Source organism: Daphnia pulex, chromosome 2, assembly GCF_021134715.1.
Source record: "Daphnia pulex isolate KAP4 chromosome 2, ASM2113471v1".
NCBI classification, from domain to species: Eukaryota; Metazoa; Arthropoda; class Branchiopoda; order Diplostraca; family Daphniidae; genus Daphnia; species Daphnia pulex.
In genome coordinates, this window is record NC_060018.1 from 3,934,883 (window position 1) to 3,954,807 (window position 19,925).

Consider the following 19,925-nt stretch of genomic DNA (forward strand, 5'->3'; position numbering starts at 1 on the left):
ATACTATCTATATTAATTATAAAATATTTTTTTTTTGTATAAAAATTCAATTATTAAATGAAAAATAATAATAAACAAGTAAAGCGGACTAAAAATTTCCTACTTGGCAACACTGACAGACGTTGATTTCAGCTTTAAGGCCAACCATACCTTTCTCAGTTAAGCAGGGCCTCGACGAGTAGTCGAAGCCACAGTCCGGCCATTTTTCGCCCTTAAACCGAAGCTATTCAAATAATATATCTCCACCATGGTAAGTTTCTAACGTATAACTTTGTGTCAAGTAACACCCTAACCAAATTTAAAAGTTGCATAACGATAGATGTCGTATTTAAGTTGTGATATCGTTGGATTCAATATGACTTGTCATGCCGCTTAACGTGTTTGTTTTTTATAGGGATTTATTAAAGTGATCAAGAACAAGGCTTATTTCAAGCGGTTTCAAGTCAAGTTCCGCAGGCGTCGTGAGGGAAAGACCGATTACTATGCCCGCCGTCGTCTTGTAGTTCAGGACAAGAACAAGTACAACACCCCCAAGTACCGCATGATTGTTCGATTCACCAACAAAGACATTTGTTGTCAGGTAATTTTTGGATCACCCACTGACTGCAGTCTTTTCATGTTTTGATCTTTCAATTTATTTGTGTCTTGTCTTGCAGATAGCGTACGCTCGTATTGAAGGAGACGTGATTGTTTGTGCTGCATACAGTCATGAACTTCCTCACTACGGTGTCAAGGTTGGGTTGACTAACTATGCTGCTGCATACTGTACTGGACTTTTGCTCGCAAGAAGAGTAAGTTTGACCGTGTTGTTGAAAAACCAGTACAATGACTAAACTGTCAACATTTTCCTGTAGCTGTTGAAGAAGTTCAAGTTGGACACCATCTACCAAGGCTGCACTGAAGTTACTGGAGGAGTCTTCAATGTTGAAGATGTTGACGATGGACCAGGTGCATTCCGCGCTTGCCTCGATGTCGGTTTGGCCCGCACCACCACCGGTGCTCGCATCTTCGGCGCCATGAAGGGAGCCGTCGATGGTGGAATTGACGTTCCCCACAGCACCAAGCGTTTCCCCGGCTACGATTCCGAATCCAAGGATTTCAACGCCGAAGTTCACCGTAAGCACATCATGGGTGCCCATGTTGCTGACTACATGCGTCAATTGGTGGATGAAGATGAAGAAGCTTACAAGAAGCAATTCTCTCAGTTCATCAAGCATGGCATTGTTGCCGATACCGTAAGTTCAGTTATTCATATGATTTGCATTAAAAAAACGTAGTTTTTATCTATTATCATTCATCAGGTCGAGACCATGTACAAGAAGGCCCATGAAGCTATCCGAGCTGACCCCGAGAAGCAGAAGTCCAGCAAGGATCCATCCAAGATCAAGAAGAAGCGCTGGAACGCCAAGAGGCTCACCCTGGAAGAGCGCAAGGCTCGTGTTGCCACCAAGAAGAGGGAATTCCTCTCCAAACTGGAGGCTTCTGCCGAAGCCGACGACGAGTAGATTATTCGACTTCGTTTGTCTGTGCTCTACGATCCAATAAATCGATGGATTGCAGCCATGAATCATGTTTTTTTACTTTTTTTCAGTTAGGAACTAGAAAATGAGGTCTTTCGTTTTTGTTTGACACGCTTTTTATTATTGGGAACTTTTAACTTTTCCAAATTCTTCAATATCAAGTAATTTGTGTGTTGCATCCCACAGCTTTAATCGCATACTTGGACAGATTGATTTAGTGGCGGGTGTTGTTATTTTGCAATCTGATAAATAGCAACCGCTGGAGTTTTCCAATTCGGGTGAAAATGCTGTATACAAAACTCGTTGGGCTGCAACTGGTTCTCTCTATCAAAAGTTTTTAAAAATTAAAGTAACATTATTTACTTTTTCTTTTCTCGTATAACTATACCTTAAGTAAGAAGCCAACGATACGAAAACCGATTTTCAAAAACCTTCCATTGGCGTACCAGTTGGATTGAATAACACCCGGATGCATGGCGTAGCACTTGACAGGATAGTTATTTTGTGTCAAACGATCATGGAGCATTTCGTTAAATAAAACCTGTGCTAATTTGGACTGGGAATAAGCCACAAATCTGTTGTAAAAAGACCTTTAAGGGGTGGGGTAAAAAGAAATTATTAGCTGTTTACTAACGACCCTTAGAAATATTATACTTGGCGTTTAAGTCATTGAGTTCTAGATAGCCGAGGTAAGATACATCTGAAGCAACGTTAACGATTCGTGAAGCATAACGATGATGCTTTCCTGCTTCAATTAATCGAGGTAAGAGTAGATGAGTTAAGAGAAAATGTCCCAGGTAGTTGACAGCAAACTGTTGCTCTAAACCGTCTGTTGTCAAGCCATAGGGTGTGAACATAACGGCGGCTGTTATCAAAACAAAATTTGTCTTTAAATGTTTGCCTTGAATAATCACGAGAAAAAAAATACCATTGTTTATGAGTAGACTGATCGGGATGTTTCTGTCAGTGACAACTTTTGCAAAATTTCTGATCGAATTTAACGATGACAAGTCGAGATTTATCCATTCCACTGAATCGGCTGGAATACCAGCTTCTTCCAAATTCTCAAATAGTTGTTGTTTACTTCTTCCATCCCGGCAACCTGTATTACGTTAACAGTGTTTAGAATTTCGTCCATTTTGACAGTAGATTGAAAAGAAAACCTGTTTTGTACCTGCAATGACTTTCATTCCAGAAGCCTGCAAGCCCAGAAGAGTGTAGAAACCTAATCCTCGATTCCCACCGGTGATTATAGCATATTCTTCTCGTCGATTGATAGGATCTGATGAACGAAATGTAAAATATTGAATCACGAATATGGAAAATAATTTCTTTGTTTACCATTGAGTGGTTTCACAGTTCTGCAGGCTTCTTGGAACAATTGTTTTGCACTGAGATAAATAAATTTAACCATGATGTACAATTCGTATACAAAGCTTCGAAAGGCATCCATGGTCACACGAAGATTTAGAGACGGCTTCACCCTGAAAGTTATTTTCCAACGAATGATATCAAGTTAGAAACACAAGCACAGACTGACACGGTTGTGTTCATGAGCCCTGGGCAACACAACACTCTAAGGCATTTTTACTGCCTAACGGTCTTACCGTTGTCATGCACTCATGCGCTTTACAACATCCTGCTGATGGAACATGCTAACTTTTTTCAGTTTTTACACTTTAAAAAATGTTTTTCGTAAGAAACTTTAAATTTCACGATATTCAATTAAATGTAAATTATGAACTTCTCATTCTTTGATTATGGAATAGCAAAAATTGTTTCCCATCACGTTACGGTAACCATTTTTATTTTATCTCGTAGATGTCCTCCAAACGGAGCAAACAAAACGCTATGCTACAAGTTGTACAAGCTCAGACATAATATCACTTCTACAAAAGCTGGATCCATACCACATTTCCCGGATATTTGGTAATTATAATTTTTTTTTAAATAATTAGTGTTAGTTATCGACTCGAGTGTGGAAATTCATGGAAATGAATTGACCATTGAATATGTTATTGAGCAAAAGGTTATATACTGATTTTAAAAATGGGTGGGTGGATCATCAAGCCAGTGAGCTCATTCCAGGAACACTGAAGGATTCTTCGTTAATCATGGAACAATCACAAGAATGCCTTGTCTGTCGTGATCGAGTCGATGGGTAGTTGTATTTGGCCGTCAGCTGCGCGAGTTGATCTTCTATCGTCGAATTTATCGTAACGATTTGTGTCATGTAATTATGGAAGAGTTCGTCAACTCTGTTCATCACTTCCGTAAAGAGCTCTCCGTTATTTGAATCCAAAGGTATCGTTGCAGTTCGAATGATTGGTACGTGGGACGACTTTTGTTGTGCGCCTTTCTTCTTGTTCGCTATCCTTACAGCAATTATTTTCAACAGGCTTTCTTTGATTTCGGGTGGGAAGCTTTTATCACGCGGATCGTTGGGTCGGAAGTTGTAATTTTTTCTGGTTTTGGGTGAGACGACCAGGACATTTCGCCGTATGAATTCACGTCTTGGAACCTTTGACCAGATACTGGAAAAATGGATGGGCCAAGGAAAGAAAACGAAACTTTCCATGCGAGCAATTTGTTTTGTTAATCGAACGAGGCGATCCAGACCAGCCGATTTCTGCAAGCCTTGAATATCGGAGACGGCCAAACCGACGAGTAAATTCATCAGAACGATGACGACGAAAAGAAGAAAAACCAGGAAGACGAAATGGGTTGTTCCGGGATATTTGATTTTTCCCTCGGTATACATGTCGGCGTAATTCATTTCGCCCGTCATCATGACGATCGTCGTCAAAAGTGCGTAGGGCATGTTGTTATAGACACTTTCCGAAGGAAAGAGAACTGCGAATCCTAGAGAAAATCCCACGATGAGACTCATATAAGCCACCAACAGTTTGCCAATGTTCCACGCGACAGTCGTAAACATTTGCACGTACAGACCAAACACTAAAGAAAAATAAAATCAATGAATTAGAGTCTATTAAAAATGGAGAGATAAATCAGAACATTACCAGGAAATCGACCGACGTGCAACATGAGATTAATCCATGCCACGATAATAACGATGGCGGCAACGTGATGTTGCCAATCACCATTATCGGGCTCACCTGTGTGCATTGGGTGAGGGGAAAGGATAAGGATCATTCCAAAGATGGAAATGAGTTGGAAATAGTTCTCTATATCCCTCGCATATTCGTGCGCATTGCAGTAAAGTTGGAAAAATTCCTTGACACCTGTCGCCGCCCCCAATAAGACTGTCAAATACCACAATGTGGTATCCAACTCCATTGGCCAATCAGTGAATGACGTCGAGTTGTTCGTCGTATTGTTCGTTGTTTGCGTATCGTTTACTCTCGTGTTCATTTTAACAACATAAATGGAGTAAATGTTGGATGTCAGGGCGAGAACGTATAAAAGTTGAAAGATTAGCGAGACTACAAAAGTGGTGCGAATTTTCATCCACTTCAAGTGAAGAAAAGCCCCAATAATTGGATGCTGAAGAATGTGTCGTTGTTCGGCCGCCACCAACGACGTCAGGAAACCCATTTCTCCAACATTTTGCTGGTTGCCCCCTGGTACTAAAACTCTAAAGGAAAAACTATATTAAAAAAAAAAAATGTTTAATAATTACAAATAAAAGTCAAGTAACCTTAAATCCAACTTCAATTGACAATCAGGATCGGCTGGCTCGTTGTCGACAACGTCAATAGCTGAATCTAATTTGCGTGAAATGGCTGTCAAGGCGTCGGGTACTCGTCGGACGACTGAGGCCAAAGCCGAAATTTTTGCTCGATTCTTAATTGACAGATCGGCTCCCGAATGGATCAAAAGGATAGCCAATTTTGAATTTTCATTAAACGCCGCTATGTGAAGTGGCGTTTGTCCAAACTGATCCTTTGCATTGACATTAGCTCCCTTGGAAATTAACAACTTGACGACCTCGGTCGACTGACGACATTTGACTACAGCCCCGTGAAGTGGCGTCTCCTTCATTTCATCGCAATTGTCAATTTCCGCTCCGTTTTCCAAGAGTTCTTTAACCGAGTCCACTGATTGAGAAAGGGCCGCCAAATGTAAAGGTGTCCGACCTAGGGCATCCTTGGTGTTGATTTGCGCTTTGCTGGTCTGTAAAAGCAATCGAATGCATTCCACGTTGCCTTCGAAAGATGCCAAGTGAAGAGCATTCCTCCTCTCGGCTCCGAAGACCACACGGATGTCTGCTTGATTTTCCAACAGCAATTGCATACTGAGCCAGTAATTAATTTATTATTATTATTAACTATTAATTTATATAATAATTATAATAATAATACCATTGAACGTCGCCTTGGACAGCCGCCACATGAATCGGCGACTCGGTGTAAACTTGCAAACTGTTGACAGCAGCACCGGCCTTGATTAGACGCGTAGCGCAAACTATCGAACGAGCTCTTATGGCCCATAATAAAGGACTACTACCGTCCAAATGTTTGGGATCGGAAAGCCCTGCATTGACTTCTGCTCCGGCATTTAAAAGGACTTCGACCAATTCGATACGACCTGAAGCGGCGGCGCAAATGAGCGGAGTCGCTTCTTCGTTTCGATCCCACACGTCAACGGCTGCACCGTGTTCGATTAATATTTCAATGCATTGGGGGGCGTTTGAACTAGAAGAACTGGCCGCGTAATGTAGGGCCGTCCTGTTCAGCAAATCGATGGCATTGGCATCACCTCCAAGTCCAAGGAAATATTTCAACATGTCAATATTTCCTTTGAGAGCAGAGACCAAAACACCAATACTATGACAATCACTGGGCAAAGTGTCCCAAGCTGGTTGGTCGGCTGAATCGTCAAGAAAAGATTTACACATGCGAATGACGAAGGCCTCTTTGGTGTTGATCAAGTCCTCAACGGCCGCTGCCAACATTTGCTGCAGCCAAATTGAGCAACCGCTGTACCAAGGCATGGAAGAGAAATTCTCGTGGTGATCAATTCCTTGCAACTCGGTATGACTGGTATTTGATTCGCTGGAAATACTGAACGCTCGCTCCAATCGGTGGCCATATTCGTCCCTTGGCATTCTTTTCTTTGACGATTGTTTTTTCTTTGTTGGTGCAGCGTTGTGGTTTTGGGAATCTCTGAATTTTCGTTTTGCGCAATGCTGCCGATGGTAAGCTTTCCTTTTCTTTTTATCCATGCTCAAGCGTCTACTCTGATCTTCCACAACGCCATCGTCCTCGTTTTCATCCTCGATGGGTTTATTAAAAAAACGGTTAGCACTGATTGTCTTTTTGATGGTCGAGCGTCGATATTTTTCTATTTCTCGTTCACTGTTGCCTACTGGTGGGCCCTCGTCCTTAACGAAGGCGTCGTTACTGAATGCACCAGATTCTTCTAATCCACCCGTGTCTTTTTTAGTCGATTTTCGATTAGACATTTCGATTTTGTTTTGGGGGCTACATCAACAACGTGAATATCACAGGATATCACGGGGCAAAAATGCTGAACGGTATTTCACAGGCCACTTTCACGCACGACCAAGCAACTGTACAATTGTCCCTTGAATGATGTGAAGTCCCTGGAAAATGAACTTTTGGCTCACCTGTGGGGCATGTGTTGCTCACAACAAGTTACAATCCTTCGGGCATTTTTGCCTCCTTTCTCTTCTCTGCAACATTATGTGCCGTTTCGAAAAGGAAGTTTGGAGGCTGTCTGCTTGTTGGATAGTGAAAGTTGGTTGCGAAACGTATACGTATACTTCCTTTTAAACACTCAACAAAAATCCCCACAAAAGGATTCGACTTTTATTTAGGTTGATCTTCTGATATATGTCCTCAGCATAACAATCCGGTTTGCCTTCAAGCAAGACCGGTGGGAGGGGACCCAGCAACACATGATATCACGAACCTGTTAAGCAATCCTCCTTTGAAAATTCGTCTTTTCCGATTCATTCCAACGTCAGAAAGATTGAGGAATAAATTAAAAATGTAATGAAACTCTAGTCAAGAATAAAGGCGTGACCGTATCAAGGCCTTAAAGAATCTTTGGCCGTGAATTGGTATCGTTTCAGTATGTGCATAACAGCTTCATTCAGCAAAAATTAATTTTTCTTTTCTCTTTTATTTGTCGCTTCGTTTTTCCTTAAAATTTTTCTTAAAATAAAGACGCAAGGTCCTCAGAAGCCCAGGGCTACAATCCAAAAGATGGTTTCCGTGTTTTGAATTGATGAACCGAGACTCATCAGACTGTCTGATGAGTCTCGGTTCATGTGCACTGCGACTCTTTTGAAGAATGTCATTAATTTTCAAGGTCTTGGGACGTTTTTTCGTTAAGATTCGGTAGATCTTCTGGTCCGATGGCGTGAATCGCATAACATTCTTCGTATGATTCGGTAGGTATAGATTACATTTTAAAACTTAGGTATAAATCGTTATTAAATATACAAGGCGATTATCTCAGCAATCAAGGTTGAATTTTTATATCGGCGACATAAATTTGCATACATTTTTAGAGCTTTGAAGACTAGACAATTCTCGCAGGTTGCAGCTTTTTTATGAATATTTATGAACGTTTAGTTCCCCTTGAAACGGCCTTGTACTTGTACGCCATCTGTCCATAAAACAGCGTGAATGTTTTCCGTTTTAAGTTAAAACAAAGCACGGAATTAAACAAGAAAATTGAGCGCTCTAATTTTAGATTTTCAAAGTTAATATTAACGCAGAGAATGCGTTAACAAGCAAACTTTTATTCTCTACATTATGCATTTAGTACTTCGAACATTCAACGCTAGAGTTTTTACCAAAAGTCTTCTTCATATCTGTACTGGTTGCCCAGCTCTCATGTGGGCCTGTAGAGAATAGTCAAGGGAAAGAGATAGGCGATAATAACATCTTAAACGACAGAATCTCGTAGTCGTCCTTCGGCAGTTGTCCAAATCTTGTCCAAACTTTAACGAATTTTCAGCTTCAGCATAAGAAAATGGTCCTCAAATTCTGTGCCAATTTGTCTTTCATGTTTACAGAGAAAACGGACAATTTATTGGAAAGGTACCAACTAGCCTCACAGGCCGGATTCAAAGCTGTCGAATTCACTTTTCCATACCAGTATAACGTCGAAGATGTAGTTAAGGTAAATATTTGTTCGATTCAGAGCTTTTACATTACTGCCGTGTATTTAATTATTAATTTTGAATTTCCGAATATGTTATTCAAGGCAAAGTCAGCTGCAAACGTGGATCAAATTTTAATCAATGCCTATCCTGGTAAGAATATATAATATAAAAATATTGACATCGCCTTGTGATAATCATTGATGCCGATACACATAGGTGATTTGGAACGTGGTGAATTGGGCCTTGCTATCATGAGCGGACGACAGAACGAATTTAGAGAAAGTCTGGAGAAAACTATGGAATACGCAGCCGCATTAGACTGCAAAAAGTAAAACATTGATTTTTTTTAAATAATTGGGCATTAAAAGCACATGAACAAGTACCAGATAATACTATATTTTGAATTATTTCAGAATTCATATTATGGCTGGAAAGAAATTTTCCGGAATTGTAGACACTGCAATGGACGATGTTTACAAGGACAATCTAGAGTATGCCGCCAAAGTTTTTAAAGAAAAAGGTTTCGTTGGTTTAATTGAACCTATTTCAGAAGTTGTGATTCCCCATTACTTTATGAATTCTGTCAGTAAAGGTGAGTTTAGGATATGATGTGATAGGATTTTACTTTATTATCGACTTTTTGTTTTCTTAGCTTTGCAATTGGTGAAAGAGATTAACAGCGACTCGCTAAAACTTCAGCTAGATATTTTTCATTTGCAGTTAATTGAAGGCAATTTGACCAACCGGATTAAGGAGCTTTTGCCATATATTGGTAATTATTCGATTTGATAACTGTATTGCGCAATTAATTTTGAACGCACTTATAACTCAATTTGCAGGCCATATTCAAATTTCTCAAGCGCCAACTCGTGATTCGCCTGACAGCGAAGGAGAGATCAACTACCGCTACATTTTGAAATTGTTAGAAGATCTTGGCTACGAGGGTTTCATAGGGTTGGAATACAAACCGACTAAAGCAAGTGCCGATAGTATCGGATGGATTAAAGAGTGGGGATACTCTTTGTGATGTCAGTATCTATGAACACGCAAATGATCGTAAATAACTTGATTTAGAATTTTTATGGGGTATTAAGTTTTTGTACTTTTGGAAAATAATAAATTTATTTCGTGGTTAATGTTGGTGATTATGAAGAGACTGATGACGTTACGTGTTACGTCAAATCAATTTTGAATTTCGGTGATTGATGTTTGTTCTTGATTGGATAACGGCGGATAGGTGGCAGGCAATGTCAAGAAATAGAAATAGAACAAAATATCCACACGTAGCAGACGAAATACTAAAATTTCCAGCAGTGCTGGTTTTTTAAAAACACCATCAAAACAATTTTGAGAAACATTATCAAACCAAGTGAGCAGTAAGTATGTTTATTTGTGACTGGAGGAATAACTATATATTGTTATTTAAAGTGACAGGATATTGTGAAATAGCGTAAATCATTAAAGTATGCAGCTACCATCGTTCTGCACGCAAAATTCCGGCTGTAATGCATCGGCGGTAATGCCTCTCTCCACCATTCTATTATTATTTAAAGATTTCGTTAGAATAAGGAAGAATGAAACATGTTGTTAGTGTAATCTGTAAAGTATTCCACCTTTCACGCTGAATGTGCAGACGGGTTTCAGCAGCAAACCAATTAGTGTCTGGATCGGTCCACAACCGTTCAGCTAGAGCAGATAACCGTGGCCATATTTTGCCTTCAATTGCACCCCCTTGAGACTGTTCCAAAAAATAGTTTTAATTTAATCTGTTTGTCAACTGAAAACAGACATGTAGCAAATTAATCCAACCTGCTCAGCCCATAATGCTGCCTCGCCACCCAAGATTTGATCTTTGTTATAAGGTAGACTGAAGTTTTGAATCATGACTCTAGGGCTGTTCTCGTAAATCAGTTTCCATCCAGTGTATTGAGGACACCAGTTGTTCAACCCGTTTCCAACCCTATAAGATAATAATTACTTATTCCAATGTCTGTAAAACCTTACTGTAATATTATATATGGATTATGTTTATACTATCAGTTAATTATATATTTACCAACTTCCGTATCCACAGTCGAGATAAAGAGCGTCATAGTTGGATATAATCAGCTTGTAACCGCCTTCGTAAAGATCTTTCAAAATCGTGTTGTTCCATGTATTCCAATACTGAATGATGTAGCGATTGGGGTCTAAATAGTCTTTTGCGTGTTCCTTGGCCGTAAGATCGCTGTTCCAAATTATTACAGGTTGAGTCCTTCCGTGAGCCTCGTCCTGTTTTGTTTTTTATCATTCGATGTATAGAGGGGGGTCAGAGATAAAAATTAAGTGTTAGACAAATTCTGAATTACCAATTTAGCCAAAGATTGATTCTGAAAGTAGCTCCATAATTTCAAATAAGGATTCGGATCTTTATCCCATCCTTTATCAGCTAGCCATTTTGTGATATTTTCCGACTCGTTCCAGCATCTCATGTTGACTTCATCGCCGCCCTATAATAATAGGGATATAAATGATTAATTATATTATATAACTGGTTAACTATATTAAACCATACCATATGAAACATATCGCTTTGAAATACGTCATCCATATCTTTGTAAATGTTTTTCAACACGGTATAGATTTTGTCGTTGGTGGGATCGAAGATTCCGCACGGTGGTTGCGCACAATACTCGTCCCATGGCTGCTTGTCGAGACAAATAATCAAGTCGCCCATCCCGTAAAGAGGCCCCCAATCCCATCCAGCACCTACGTGACTTGGAGCGTCCAATTCCGGAATAATTTTGACTCCTGTGGTAATATAATTTGATTAATTTTGAACTTCATGTGTTAGAATATGTTTTAACTTTTAACCTCGGACTTGAGCGTAGTGGACCAATTCTTGAATTTCAGCTGGGCGATAGACTTTACGAGCAGAAGCGGCCCCGTAAATGGCCATAAGGGGCTCTCGGGTCGAGACAAAAGGGAAGGAATTAGAGTCGGACATGTGCCAATGAAGAACATTGAGTTTATTGTAAGATAGGCCGTCTATGATGCGCTTGATTAGCGAAATTTCCATGTAATTGCGTGCCGTATCAACAGCGAAGCCGCGGTGTGGGAAGACGGGCGAATCTTCAATGTGAGCGTTTTGAATCACTACCAAACTATTTGACAGTTCGTCCCAGGTGATGAGTTGACTCAGCGTTTCCATGGCGTGGCGGGCTCCGAAAAAAGTTTCAGCTACGATGTAGGCCGTTGTAACGGAATTGGTCGTTTTGACGTCCAGTGTGTACGACTCGTCTGTATCAAGAGCCAATGGTGCTATGTTCTGAGTGACGATGACTTCAACATTAAATAAATGTTCAGATGAGCTGTACGGTGCAGCTGAGGCGCAGGTATTGGCCGATACTGAACAATCGCGAGTCGAACCCCCAAGTCCGTTATTTTCCATTTGTTTTATGTGCTCCGAAAAAATGGCGGCAGCCTCTTTTAGCATGTCCTCTGTCTTGTTTTCGTTTATTGCAATGTTCATTTACGTAAATATTTGTGTCTAGAATTTCGTGGGAAAATTTAAAAATACCTTTGTCGAATTTGATGTTAGTTTGGCGATTCGAACGTTGTTGGCGAAAAAGGCGCTAACATCTTTAGACAAACTCGTTTCACCGGTAGGCAAAGGCCATAAAGTTGCTGAATCATAACAAGTTAACTTGCAAACGGCATTTGACTGGCCTTGGGTTGTTTCAGATGCCCTTGTCCGAAGGCACTTTTTTTCTTTACAGGTCCAAACCCATGGCGACGAGATCCTGCATTTTATACGAAAGCAGGAAGTTATATTATTTTTTTAGATAAACTTCAAACATTTACATACTCGAAAAAGGTGCTCTGTGCACTAGCCAGCCAAATAATGTTGAGAACAAAGAGCCATTTTAAAAGGCAGTAGGTTCGTCTAGAAGATTCCGTCATGGTTTCAAACTTGATTTAAAAAGAGCTATAATTAAAGTCGTAGGATCTGTTTAGCAAGGATTACGGATTGAACTAAAGGTTTCTTTACTGTAACCGATTGTAATGCATGTAGCTATGCAATTCAGTACCAATAGAAGTATTCCACATTTTTTAAAATTTAACGTTTCCTTTCTTGGTTAGAGAAAAATGTTTCTTACCTGTAACTCTTGTCGAGTGCACCACTCTGTGTACGTAATTACGTATGTTTGGTGTTCTTATAGGAGAAACCTTTGCCACACCCGATTATATTATCTTTGACATTTCATTTTTAGTCTTGCGACACGCAATCAGCGGTATGTGTCGTAAAGGGGAGTCCCGTACAACAACGCCACAAGTGTAAAAACACACTAGGTAAATAACGGTACATTTGGGTTTAATGACGATAAAAATGTTTTTATTGCGTTTATTCCCACGTAGGTTGAAAAATCACAAGAAAAAGCGAACTTGATTGGAGTGACGAATCCGTCCTACGTTATCGTCTCTCTTATTGGCTGAAGATATGAAGCCACGGAATTTATGACTTGCTGATGCTGACAAGCTCCACATCAAACAGAAGAGTAGCACCTAATATTATCATCAAGGTATAATGAATTAGTATTTTGAAGTGATTTAGCTATGTAAAATGACTTGGCTTTATAGAAATCATCAAATAATTGCTTACCTCCTGGAATCACGTTACCAGCTCCTCTCTGGCCGTAACCCAACGCGCTTGGGATCGTTAACTTGCGTTTTTCACCTGGACACATTTCAGTCAAACCTAAATCCCAACCTTTAATGACCTGCCCAGAACCAAGACGGAAGCGAAACGGTTGGTTCCTGTCGAAGCTGTTGAGAAATTCTTTAATTTAACATTGATGCTATTGAGAAATTAATAATGCACGTTACCTTGAATCAAACTTTGTGCCATCAGTTAGTGTGCCAGTGTAATGCATTGAGAGAAAGTCGCCGTTTTGTGATTTCTGCAGGCAATTACTAGGAAGAGAAACTACATCAACTTTCAAACCATTTTGAGCCTCGATCAGCCCAATGGCGCAAGCAATGAGTACAATGGTAATCTTCATTTTCTTTTAAATTAAGTCTTGTAACAGTCAAACTAGAGAACTTCTCTTCCACAACTGAACAGCTAGAGAGAAGCCAACAGAATGAACTTTCAGAACAAGGAACTGGGAAAATGAAGGCCAAGCCACGGGACCACTAGAGACTAAGGTAAACAAAGAAGCCCTAGGGCACTACAAAATTCGAAACAGGTACATGGAAACTTCGAAAGAAACTGGTTTATATTTTTGATACGCGGTAATATACGGAACAGATCGTGCTGGCAACCGTAAAAAATAAACAAAAATTAAACAAAAAAAGGACATGTTTTAATTAAAACAAGATTTTAGATTGCTTTAATATCTGTAGTGGTCTGGCTTGTAGGGACCCTCGTGATGGATTCCCAAGTAACCGGCCTGTTCCGGTTCCAAAACGGTCAGCTTAACACCAAGTTTCTCCAAGTGCAGAGCAGCGACTTCTTCATCCAACTAAGTCATTATAAAAATAGGAAGACAATTAGTATTGAAATTTATCGACTGATTGTACGGAAAAGATACCTTCTTGGGTAGAATGTGAACACCAATTGGGTATTGGCCAGGCTTGGTCCACAATTCAATTTGAGCCAGAACCTGGTTGGAGAAGGAGCAACTCATGACAAAAGAAGGATGTCCCATGGCACAGCCAAGGTTAACCAGTCTTCCCTCAGCCAAGAGAATGATGTGATTACCATTGGCCATACGGTAGCGGTCGACCTAAGATGTTAAAATAAGACGTTCAATACCATCGTGTTTCCCAAGGATCAAGGCCATTTTATTTTTAAATACCTGAGGCTTGATGGTGATCTTCTCTACAGCGTTGGCCTCGAGCCACTTGACGTCGATCTCGCAATCGAAGTGGCCAATGTTGCAGACGATGGAATCATCACGCATGGCGTTGAAGTGTTGGGGGCGGATGATGTCCTTGCAACCGGTGGCAGTGACAAAGATTTGTGCCTTTGTGGCAGCCTCATCCATAGTGACTACTTCGTAACCCTCCATCGATGCTTGAAGAGCGTTGATGGGATCAACTTCAGTGATGAGAACACGAGCACCAAAAGCTCTCAATGACTGGGCAGATCCTTTGCCGACATCACCATATCCGGCAACAACACAGGTCTTTCCAGCAATCATAACATCAGTTGCTCGCTTGATACCGTCCGTAAGAGACTCGCGGCATCCGTACAAGTTATCGAATTTGCTCTGTGATAAAACAAACAAACAGTGTAAGTTGAATTCTATTGTAAAATTATTTAAATATTTGTACCTTTGTGACAGAGTCATTGACATTGAATGTGGGCACTTTCAATGATCCATCCTTGACCCTCTTGTAAAGATTAAGAACTCCTACAAAAAGTAATTTATCAAAACTGTCAATATGTCAGATCTTAGCAGCAGTAAGTTTCACTAACCAGTAGTAGTCTCCTCTGAAATACCCTTGATGCCCTCCAACAATTGAGGGTATTTGTCATGAACCAAGTTGGTCAGGTCACCTCCATCATCAAGAATCATGTTCAAAGGCTATAAAAAGACATAAGATTCAACCTTCAGTAAAAAATAATATAAGTAAATTTAATTTATCATTACCTGTCCATCAGGGAAGTAGATGGTTTGTTCAACACACCAGATGTATTCCTCATCAGTCTCTCCTTTCCAGGCATAGACTGGGACACCAGTAGCAGCAATGGCAGCAGCAGCGTGGTCTTGGGTGCTAAAAATATTACAGCTGGACCAGGTAACCTGAACAAAAACTTAAAAATATCATTTCCGAATGTCATGTTTCAAAATAACAATATACCTTGGCACCAAGCTCAATAAGAGTTTCAATCAAAACGGCAGTCTGAACAGTCATATGCAAACATCCCGCAATGCGCGCATCTTTCAGGGGTTTAGATGGGCCGTACTTCTTACGAATGGCCATTAAACCGGGCATTTCATTTTCGGCCAAAATGATTTCTTTGCGACCGAAATCAGCCAAGGAGATGTCAGCTGTTAATGATAAACAATACGTAAGTAATGACACTCAAAAATAAATAAACACGGTATAATTTCCACTTGCCAACTTTGTACGCTGGTTTGCTCATGATGCGACTTTTTCGGGACTTTGGAGCTACGCTTACAGAATACTTGCACGATGATCGGGAGTAAAAAGAGACCGTCGACGTGGTCTGCACCACTTTTTATACCCATCGGTGAGTCACGACATCTGGCGGCAAAATTGAATTGACACGCCTACAAAAACAATTTAGGATACCTTAAGTCCTTAACGCAGTTGCATTCTACAAGTACAGTGTTTCTAATTTATTTGTTTGCTTGTTTTTTTTTAGTCATTAAAGCGAACGATCTGTTTTTTTTTTGTCTTGCACCTTATTTATATTATATAATGTTTTCCATTCTCCACAGAGTTTATGGCTAAGACTGAAGCCTGTACTTGCTAGTGATTCCGTGGGATCCACGGCGCCGGCAATCCCATTCCCGGTTCCGGCATGGCAATTGGCGACTCCCGGGGGTTTTGCATCATTAGCTTAACTGTTTTTATTATAGGGGGAGAATTGCAATGTGACTTTTTTTTTATCCATCGCTTAAGAATTAGGATTGCATAATTGACGTGGCGTACTGGCGTGTAGTTACAAAAAATAAAATAAAATAAAGTCAGTGCCTCACTGTCCAGTGCCCAGGCACTCTAACTGGCCCTGGGGATCTGATTGCATAATATCAAGGAAAACAGATGTGACTTATATAAAGATCCGAATGCAAAGTGTGTGCCGAAATTTAAGATTTGAAATAAGAAAAAATAAGTTGACTGTAGTTTGTATTTTCGAAAGACATCTACGGTGAGATGCAATTTTTTCCAACAGTATAATCAAATTTAATTATTGCTTTTGGAAACAACAGAGAGTTCAGTATCAACATGTCAAAACAATATTGGGTTCAAATGTGCGGATCAAAGCGGACTCAATTTTGCTCTGTTGTATGATTTTGAAAAATAAAGTAATAAGTTTTGCCAATAAATCAAAATAATATCCTTATTTACTTCCTAAATAATAAATTTAGTTAAAACAGTTTATTGGTTGACATTTTACTTCAAATTAATTTTAATAACAATCAACTTCAACGGCAACCCCGTACCAAGTGTCATGTGATTCTGATCTGTCGTCTTGTGACATTGGTCTATCCGGGTCAATTTTTGATTATTTTCTCTTAGCTTTTACTTAGCCAAACAGGTCGCTAGAACATATTTAAGTGGTAAAATGAGATTTCAAGAATTCAACATCGACAACGGCTACTTGGAGGGGCTTTGCCGTGGTTTTAAGAACGGAGTCCTGAAACAGGCGGATTACATCAACTTGGTGCAGTGCGAAACACTTGATGGTAATGTTTACCGAACACTCCTCAATTTAGCGTAATGTTCTTCATTAATTTGCTTGGTTTCTAGATTTGAAGCTGCATCTGCAGAGCACCGATTATGGACAATTCTTGGCTAATGAACCTAGTCCATTGGCTGTTTCCGTTATTGATGATCGTCTGAGGGAAAAACTAGTCATTGAATTTCAGCACATGAGAAATCATGCTGTTGAACCTCTGGCTACCTTCTTGGATTACATTACGTATGATGAATAAGAGTTGTGGCGCTATTCGTTCCACTGCAGTGTCATTATTCTTCTTTATTTTTTTACGTTTGCAGGTACAGCTACATGATTGACAACATCATATTGTTGATTACAGGCACTTTGCATCATCGTCCCATCACTGAGCTAATCAGCAAGTGCCATCCTTTGGGAAGTTTTGAGCAAATGGAAGCTATTCATGTTGCTTCTACTCCAGCTGAGCTTTACAATGCTGTGCTGGTAGACACTCCCTTGGCTCCTTTCTTTGTAGATTGCATCAGCGAGCAGGATTTGGATGAAATGAATATTGAGATCATTCGAAACACCCTGTACAAAGCATATCTTGAATCATTCTACCAGTACTGCCAAACACTGGGAGGAACCACTGCTGAGGTCATGTGTGAAATTTTAGCAGTAAGTTCAAATTTTATTGTGCAATTCCTGTGAATTTCTATTAAGTTTTACGACTGCTAATTTAGTTTGAAGCTGATCGCCGCGCTTTGATCATTACTATCAACTCTTTCGGCACTGAACTCTCCAAGGACGACCGAGTTAAATTGTATCCGACATGTGGCCGACTTCATCCTGACGGTCTCGCGGCCTTGGCTCGCGCTGACGATTTTGAGCAAGTCCGTGGGATTGCCGAATATTATGCGGTAATTGACAGTTTTATTTCCAAATGATTTTGATTACGATTTATCGGGTTGTATAGGAGTATAAAGAGCTGTTTGATGGTTCTGGTAACAATCCCGGTGAAAAGACCCTCGAGGACAAGTTTTTCGAATACGAAGTAAGTCAAACCCTATTTCTGACGACTGAAATTGCAGCCTAACAACTAATTTATCAACAGGTGAAATTGAACATGTACGGATTCATGCAACAGTTCCACTTTGGCGTATTTTACTCTTATTTAAAGCTCAAAGAGCAAGAGTGTCGCAACATTGTTTGGATATCCGAGTGCGTCGCTCAAAAGCATCGCGCCAAGATCGATAACTACATTCCCATCTTCTAAGAACAAATGCACCAACACAAGCCATCTAAGCCAATGAACCTTTTGTTTATGATTTTTTTTCTTCTCCCACGTTCAATAGCTTATCTTATTACCATTGTCCTGTCGTTGAAATCAGATTATATTAGACTACTCCTCTTCCCTACTTTTTTTGGTTACTTTTTAACACTATTTGGTAATTCGTCTATGTGGCTGTAGATTTATTCGGTGTGTAAATATATGTTAATTCAAATTTGTTGTATTAACACTAACACATTTAGGAAATGGTCAACAGATGATTATTTTCGTTCCAAAATTCGTCACCAATAACATCTGTGTGCAGCTGGACGATTTGAGATTTTTCTCGTGTTCCACTTCCATCAGGTAGAGCAACTGGAACTTTCCGACGAACGAGAATCGTTCCTTTACGGAGCATTTCTGGCTCCTTGTTGTAATTTATAGAGAACTGAGAAAAAAGGATTTCATTTTTATCTCCTGAAAGTGTCCCTTTCAGCTTCTGTTCGGCCTAAAGAGTTTCAATTGTTTAAACAATCAAGCAAATAGAAAAAAAGTAAGAAATCAAAACTTTATTACCTCTACCGCGGTGAGACCTGCCTTGAGTATTAAGGCCCAGAATGTCGTGTTGTAAAGATTATTTATGTGGCAATCTGCCTGTCTCCAACTGAGATAATCTCTGATATTCTGATTAGATGGATAAAGCACAGTTCGACCGTCAAACACAGGTGGATAAAGCGGTTTGCTAGAGGGAAAGTGTTCACTCCAGTAATAAACAAAAGCAGAAGTAAAGAGGCTGCACACATTTGTAGATAATTTGGCACTTCTTCTGCTGTAAACTTGAGTCTCCTTCCTATAATAGATTTAAATGCATTTAAGGAATAAATGTAAAAGCATTAACGGTAATACCTGAAGACAAAGCTGTACTCGTCACTCTGTCCATATGCCAGACATATGTCTTTAAATTCTTCCATGACCGATGTTGCAGCTTTGTTCATGAGAGATAGAGCTCTCATGTCATTGGGTTTCTCATAATCATGTTCCGTTGAGAACTTGTGAAATCCCTTTCCATCCACACGGACAACAATCCCTAATTCCAATAAATTGTATTCACAACCAATAACGAATTGAAAAAGAAATATTCACTCACAGGAATTTGGCAAGCAGCGGTCTTCAGTTTCAAAAAGCCTTACATACTCAAATTTGCTTTTTGCCATAGTTGAAGATTGATGAAAAATTCTAGCATGTGACCTATTTTTTTTAATTTTTTAATAATGAGAAATGTATAGATTTACAATCACTAGCCAACTTTTACCAAAGCCCTAAAATATTTCTTCGAAAAGCTTCCCACCTGACGAAAAAGGACTTGGATGGACGGAATGTTTCCAGAATCACCCGACCCAAACATAAACCAATGAACATTGGCTTCAAAGAATTCCAAATCGACGTGGGAATATTGGTTTCCTATATATTTAATTGGGCTAATTAAAAGGAGACGACGTATTTGAAATAGAACATAGACTCATCGTTTTGTAAGCAGACATAATTTTGAAGGTATGAAAACAATTCTTTATAACAGCGATGCCTACTATCTATATTTCATGACGTCGATTAAAGTATATTTTTTAAAAATGGTTTGGG

At 39.7% G+C, this 19,925-nt stretch overlaps 9 protein-coding genes across 12 annotated transcripts; 3 read left to right on the plus strand and 6 right to left on the minus strand.

The window, feature by feature from the left end:
• Positions 1-110: 110 nt before the first annotated feature.
• LOC124188528 (60S ribosomal protein L5-like) lies at positions 111-1,567 on the plus strand. Its single transcript, XM_046581219.1, has 5 exons — positions 111-250; positions 395-580; positions 657-791; positions 855-1,235; positions 1,302-1,567. The coding sequence occupies exons 1-5, from the start codon at positions 248-250 to the stop codon at positions 1,503-1,505; spliced, it is 909 nt and encodes a 302-aa protein (XP_046437175.1). The 5' UTR covers positions 111-247; the 3' UTR covers positions 1,506-1,567.
• Positions 1,568-1,618: 51 nt separating this feature from the next.
• LOC124188526 (short-chain dehydrogenase TIC 32 B, chloroplastic-like) lies at positions 1,619-3,131 on the minus strand. Its single transcript, XM_046581214.1, has 6 exons — positions 2,862-3,131; positions 2,695-2,802; positions 2,449-2,622; positions 2,175-2,385; positions 1,909-2,110; positions 1,619-1,844 (listed from the first exon to the last, which is right to left on the minus strand). The coding sequence occupies exons 1-6, from the start codon at positions 2,971-2,973 to the stop codon at positions 1,641-1,643; spliced, it is 1,011 nt and encodes a 336-aa protein (XP_046437170.1). The 5' UTR covers positions 2,974-3,131; the 3' UTR covers positions 1,619-1,640.
• Positions 3,132-3,313: 182 nt separating this feature from the next.
• On the minus strand, positions 3,314-6,948 carry LOC124188521 (transient receptor potential channel pyrexia-like). The gene is made up of 4 exons (XM_046581209.1): positions 5,846-6,948; positions 5,182-5,778; positions 4,544-5,118; positions 3,314-4,478 (listed from the first exon to the last, which is right to left on the minus strand). Exons 1-4 carry the CDS (start codon positions 6,946-6,948, stop codon positions 3,586-3,588), a joined length of 3,168 nt encoding a protein of 1,055 aa, XP_046437165.1. The 3' UTR covers positions 3,314-3,585.
• Positions 6,949-7,430: 482 nt separating this feature from the next.
• LOC124188529 (putative hydroxypyruvate isomerase) lies at positions 7,431-9,758 on the plus strand. The gene is made up of 6 exons (XM_046581220.1): positions 7,431-8,639; positions 8,724-8,772; positions 8,839-8,950; positions 9,036-9,214; positions 9,275-9,394; positions 9,462-9,758. Exons 1-6 carry the CDS (start codon positions 8,490-8,492, stop codon positions 9,647-9,649), a joined length of 798 nt encoding a protein of 265 aa, XP_046437176.1. The 5' UTR covers positions 7,431-8,489; the 3' UTR covers positions 9,650-9,758.
• A 236-nt stretch (positions 9,759-9,994) lies between these two features.
• Positions 9,995-12,895, minus strand: LOC124188522 (chitooligosaccharidolytic beta-N-acetylglucosaminidase-like). Of its 2 annotated transcripts, none has more exons than XM_046581210.1 (10): positions 12,762-12,895; positions 12,470-12,589; positions 12,182-12,404; positions 11,476-12,106; positions 11,177-11,412; positions 10,971-11,111; positions 10,679-10,893; positions 10,432-10,582; positions 10,236-10,360; positions 9,995-10,159 (listed from the first exon to the last, which is right to left on the minus strand). In XM_046581210.1, the coding sequence occupies exons 2-10, from the start codon at positions 12,562-12,564 to the stop codon at positions 10,081-10,083; spliced, it is 1,896 nt and encodes a 631-aa protein (XP_046437166.1). In that variant the 5' UTR covers positions 12,565-12,589; positions 12,762-12,895; the 3' UTR covers positions 9,995-10,080. The 2 variants fall into 2 exon arrangements, with proteins under 2 accessions (XP_046437166.1, XP_046437167.1); XM_046581211.1 differs by having other exon boundaries at positions 12,470-12,573; positions 12,762-12,888.
• Positions 12,896-12,975: 80 nt separating this feature from the next.
• LOC124188530 (peptidyl-prolyl cis-trans isomerase FKBP2-like) lies at positions 12,976-13,772 on the minus strand. Its single transcript, XM_046581221.1, has 3 exons — positions 13,489-13,772; positions 13,265-13,428; positions 12,976-13,167 (listed from the first exon to the last, which is right to left on the minus strand). The coding sequence occupies exons 1-3, from the start codon at positions 13,662-13,664 to the stop codon at positions 13,118-13,120; spliced, it is 390 nt and encodes a 129-aa protein (XP_046437177.1). The 5' UTR covers positions 13,665-13,772; the 3' UTR covers positions 12,976-13,117.
• Positions 13,773-13,862: 90 nt separating this feature from the next.
• Positions 13,863-15,878, minus strand: LOC124188523 (adenosylhomocysteinase-like). Its single transcript, XM_046581212.1, has 8 exons — positions 15,733-15,878; positions 15,472-15,662; positions 15,261-15,413; positions 15,086-15,194; positions 14,941-15,020; positions 14,463-14,876; positions 14,196-14,390; positions 13,863-14,126 (listed from the first exon to the last, which is right to left on the minus strand). Exons 1-8 carry the CDS (start codon positions 15,755-15,757, stop codon positions 13,995-13,997), a joined length of 1,299 nt encoding a protein of 432 aa, XP_046437168.1. The 5' UTR covers positions 15,758-15,878; the 3' UTR covers positions 13,863-13,994.
• Positions 15,879-16,169: 291 nt separating this feature from the next.
• LOC124188524 (V-type proton ATPase subunit d 1) lies at positions 16,170-18,522 on the plus strand. The gene is made up of 6 exons (XM_046581213.1): positions 16,170-17,045; positions 17,110-17,281; positions 17,359-17,695; positions 17,761-17,937; positions 17,994-18,071; positions 18,132-18,522. Exons 1-6 carry the CDS (start codon positions 16,925-16,927, stop codon positions 18,291-18,293), a joined length of 1,047 nt encoding a protein of 348 aa, XP_046437169.1. The 5' UTR covers positions 16,170-16,924; the 3' UTR covers positions 18,294-18,522.
• Positions 18,513-19,862, minus strand: LOC124188527 (probable tRNA(His) guanylyltransferase). 3 transcript variants are annotated; one of them, XM_046581217.1, is made up of 5 exons: positions 19,636-19,862; positions 19,435-19,535; positions 19,194-19,374; positions 18,864-19,137; positions 18,513-18,795 (listed from the first exon to the last, which is right to left on the minus strand). In XM_046581217.1, exons 1-5 carry the CDS (start codon positions 19,704-19,706, stop codon positions 18,547-18,549), a joined length of 876 nt encoding a protein of 291 aa, XP_046437173.1. In that variant the 5' UTR covers positions 19,707-19,862; the 3' UTR covers positions 18,513-18,546. The 3 variants fall into 3 exon arrangements, with proteins under 3 accessions (XP_046437173.1, XP_046437171.1, XP_046437172.1); XM_046581215.1 differs by having other exon boundaries at positions 19,600-19,852; XM_046581216.1 differs by having other exon boundaries at positions 19,435-19,541; positions 19,636-19,851.
• Between the last annotated feature and the right edge of the window lie 63 nt (positions 19,863-19,925).